This window comes from Terrapene carolina, unplaced genomic scaffold (genome assembly GCF_002925995.2).
Source record: "Terrapene carolina triunguis isolate 2854851 unplaced genomic scaffold, T_m_triunguis-2.0 Scaffold714, whole genome shotgun sequence".
Classification (NCBI taxonomy): Eukaryota; Metazoa; Chordata; order Testudines; family Emydidae; genus Terrapene; species Terrapene triunguis.
In genome coordinates, this window is record NW_020665065.1 from 14,462,566 (window position 1) to 14,466,964 (window position 4,399).

Consider the following 4,399-nt stretch of genomic DNA (forward strand, 5'->3'; position numbering starts at 1 on the left):
TTTAGAAATACTATGAAGCCCAGAAGCTGGTGCCCACTCTTAAAGTGAATTGTGATTGTACACATGGAAAAAATAGATACTCTTAATGTGGTGTGTACATACACTTTAAAATAACTAAGAAGTATTTCAGCACACTCTATTTATATACAAGTCTACTTCAAGGGAAGCGCTTGGAAGACAGCGGGACTAAGAAGTAGACCACTGAAACAGATCAGGCTGGTTCAGTTCTTAGACCACTCAACAAAGGGAAGTCCATGGCATCCAACAGAGTTACATGCTAAAGGGTGACCGAAGTTGTGTAAGAATCATCGTCCATTTAGAGATCTCCATCTTGTTCTTCCTGTAGGATGCACAACACTGACTTGTGTGGGATCCCGCACTCTTGCAGGGACTTTGTAAGGTCAGGAAAGCTCCTCCTAGGCACTTCCATTGTTTCAACACTACAGCGTTTGTATTTGGTTGTGTTCTTTTGTTCTGCCACAGCAAGGACCGTTTGAAGGCTGTCTGTAGGCCTGAAGTGATGTTCAAATCTTTGACCAGAAGGAGACCTAACGGCAAGCAGCAGTCTTGGTTCTTTCTTCAGTGGCTCCTCCAAGTTTAAAACTGAGGATGAAGAGCTTTCTTCTCTTGTTTTCCTTAATAGCTTCTTCTCAGAAATGGGAGGCTGGACTTTTGAGCATTCCCCTCTAGCCCCTTCATTCTCTGTCATTACACCAGTGGATTTTCCCTCTCTGGGAAGAGCTTTGGATGGTTGCTGCTCCTCCTGTCTACTACTCATTTTCAGTTTGTTGGTCTGTTCGATCACGGTTTCCACAGCACTCTTCCCCAAGCCCTTCCTGCTGATGGACGGGAGCACTCTGTACTTATTTAGGGAAGAGGAGGTCCTCAAGGGCACTTGCTGGAGGAGCTCTGGGATTTCATCAGGAGACACCTGCCCCGGCTGGTAAGATGGTTTGGTAGATGCTCTTTGATTGCTTGCTGCTTCATAGGGAGCTGCTGGCTGAGGGGAGGATGGCACTCTATAAGAATAGGCCTCCACACTATGGGAGTAATTCAAGCTTGATCTCGTGCGTCCCTTGGCAGATTTCGGCCGGGTGACATGCATATTGATGGTGTTTGACCGCCAAATGAAAGCTTCTGCAGTGCCCAAAGTGGTGTTGCATTCAGAGGGTGCTATGTTCAGAGGTGCTACTGTGGCCATTGCTTCTCAAGACACCTGTAGAGGGGGTGACGGGGGGAAGAAAAAAGTTACAGGAAACAGTCAAAAAATCTCTACAGCATTTTACTTCACTAGAGTTACCCCTGTTTTTATGCTGCACTGTGTTTAACATGATAGGGTATCCTGGCGTGTGTTGATTCACTGTGTGCAGGGAGATTACAGAACAGCTCTGTTGTTGTGTCAAGTATCGAGTTTGTGGCACGTATTCCCAGATGCTGGCTTTGTAACAGATCAAGGTTCTTTGGTGTAGGGAACAGGCCCGTATGTCTGTAAAACACTATGTTTGCCTATAGTGTTGTAGGAACAAACAAAAGTGGGTTTTCTCTGGAAGGATCCCAAAGTGCCTTACAAGCTACGTACTCACAACACTATGCAGCCACATCGGGGATGAAGGGCTATTGTCAGCTGCACAACAGAGGAAGGGAAATGCTGATAAAGGACACCAGAGCTGTGAAAAGTGCCATGGGATTTTTAATAATAGCAGCATGGTACTCCATTCACTAAGATCGGAAGGACAAATGGGTGAGTCAGTCCCACTGGGATCAGAATCATGACTCTTGGGGAGTTCAAATATTAAAGCCAGATAACAAGAGAGAGGTTTTAAGTCTGTTTACATGGTACACACTGTATATTGTTTGCATAGCACTCTATATCAAGTGCTAAGTGTTCTTACTGTTCTTCAAGGATTTAATGTAGGGGAAGCCTTTATTATTTTAATAGATGGAATGGGGTGTTATTTATTATTTGTCTTTCAGTACTTTCTAGAGCCACCCGCTGGGGTTGGGGCCCACTAGTGTTAGGCACCATGCACTAGGAGACAGTAACTGCTCCAAACAGCTCATTATCTAAACAGATAAGACAATCTAAGGGTGGGTGAGAGGAAGTATTATTATCCTTAACCAAGATCACACAAGCCTGTGGTAGAGCCAGGAACTCTTGAGTCTCAGACCAATGTTTTAGCCACAGCCTTTCCTCTCTAAGGGTATGTCTTAGCCCGTGCTCCCAAGACCATCCATACACAAAACCATCAAGCATGTGCTTATTTTGCACTTTAAACCCATGCTTGCTTGCATGGCTGGGGGTAGGAGTTGTAGCCCAAGTAGTGCTTTAGCTCTGGCTGGAACTTGCCCATTTTGCAGTAAGGATGCGACTCGTGTAGTCCTTTATGTCCTTCCCACAATTCCTCTTCTCTCCTCCCCGGAGGACAGGCAAGTTCTCCCGCAATTGACAAAACTGTGAAAGGATCCTAGAGCATCTCAGCACAAAGAATCATGGGCTCTGCCCCCAGACACACATGAGGGAGTACAGATGCAGTGGGTAGGGCTTTGCTGTGGACGTGTCAGTTTGTACAAAAGTTTTAATGAAAAACATGTAAACCGTTTTTTATTCTGATGTTATTCACTCATTGAATGTGGCAAGCGAGTGTATGTGGAGGAGCAGATATGAAATCATTGCTGTCTCTGAGGTGTCGATTAAGTTCCCTGTGTGGACTTTTAGGTACGACTGACGGCACTTTGGCTTTTAAAAAATTTAGAAGTCTCTTATTTAAGTCCTTTGAGCCACTATGGCTGATTCAATCCACTGAAACCTGTTGTAAGTGACCAGTCAAAAGACCTTGAAGCTCATCTCCTTAATGGGTGTTACTATATAGTCCTTCTAATAAAGATGGAGTAGAATTCTACTCAGTGACTCTGATCCTCAGCTGCAACGAGACCACTTTGCTCCAACAATTCAAAGCAGCCTTAGAGCCACGGGAGGATCGTCCAGTGGCTTAGAGGTAGGATAATGATGCCTACATCACCCGCTCGCTTGGTAAGGGTGGTTTGGCCAAGGAAAAAGGGGCAAGTTTTCCACATGACCTGGCAATGCCTGGATGCCATAATGGTACTTTGAGACCATTGTCACACACTGGCTACCCCAAAACCAAACAAAACCTTGGGAATGACCAATCTTTAGCAATGGCAGGTTTATTTGGATTTACACCCCTCTGCAGGGAAAGCTGCCCTGCCATCTAACCCACCTTCATAATCCAATGTCTCTTCTCAAGTGCATAAACCGTCTGTTACTCCAAGGGGGATGCCAACATTCATGTTCCACCGTATTCATCAAATTAACTAGAGTTGGAAAACCAGATGCTCATGGGCCTTTGGCCAGTGATGTGTTATTTAACACCTTGTTTCTCCGCCTTCCTCTCTTGTCTCAGTGAAATGGAAATGATCAGTAAATTAAACGTCTAGCAAAGAAAAAGTACAGTCTCAATGTACAGGTGTGCTTTGGCATGCTTTCACTATCAAGCTGTTCTAAGGTACAATAATCATCACTCAGCCACCTGAATAAGTGACCTATTTACTTACAACACAATAAATGTACAGGCAAGCGGACTGACTAATAATCTGGACACAAAATCTAAGTCACCAATAATAATTTCCTAGGAGTATATTAAAAGGGCAGGAGTGTTATTTGGTTTAGAATACCTTCAAATAAACTCCAAGGCAGCAAAATCAATATGAAGAGCTAAAAGCCATGGTCTTACACCCCTTCAAAGAAGGATTCTTGAACATGGCAAATCAGCGTTACCAGCTGTCTAGAAATATACTGACAGTGAGCAAAATTATGAATAATCCCCTAAGAAATTCGCTGTTTGCATCTTCTGAGTGCTGGACAGCATCATTTCTTTTTAAAATAAGTGTATAGCATTTAAAATTGTCACACCAGTCTTTAAACAAGACATTTTAAACTGGGTTTCTCAATCAGAGGCCCATATTAATAGAGCTGTGCACTGTATTAAGAAGATTTTAAGCAGCGGGAGACCCAAGATAGTAGTTACTGCTTTCCCAAAGGGCATAGAAAATGGAGAGGACAGGGAGTTCTTTTGAATAAATTGGTATAATTACCGAGCAAGCAATCCAATACTCACTTGACTCAACCTTTCTTGACTTTGTGCAATTGTTGCGACATCTAAAGCTTAGTCCAGGGGAGCCCTACTTTGGTGAGGGCAGCATTGGCAACTAGCCAGGAGCCCAAGGGCTACATGCATTTTGTATATGTTTACACAGTTGGTTAAATCAACAATAAATGCACAAATCCCCTAGACTGGTGAACAGAAGCTGCATTGTCATTTGAGTGCACTAGTACTCAAACCTGCAGCTGATCTGCTTTGTCCTCATGCTGCATTTACAA

At 43.8% G+C, this 4,399-nt stretch overlaps 1 protein-coding gene across 1 annotated transcript; it reads right to left on the reverse strand.

Moving 5' to 3' along the window:
* Positions 1-215: 215 nt before the first annotated feature.
* On the reverse strand, positions 216-4,156 carry UBXN10 (UBX domain protein 10). Its single transcript, XM_024208376.2, has 3 exons — positions 4,137-4,156; positions 3,240-3,452; positions 216-1,216 (listed from the first exon to the last, which is right to left on the reverse strand). The coding sequence occupies exon 3, from the start codon at positions 1,199-1,201 to the stop codon at positions 317-319; it is 885 nt and encodes a 294-aa protein (XP_024064144.2). The 5' UTR covers positions 1,202-1,216; positions 3,240-3,452; positions 4,137-4,156; the 3' UTR covers positions 216-316.
* Between the last annotated feature and the right edge of the window lie 243 nt (positions 4,157-4,399).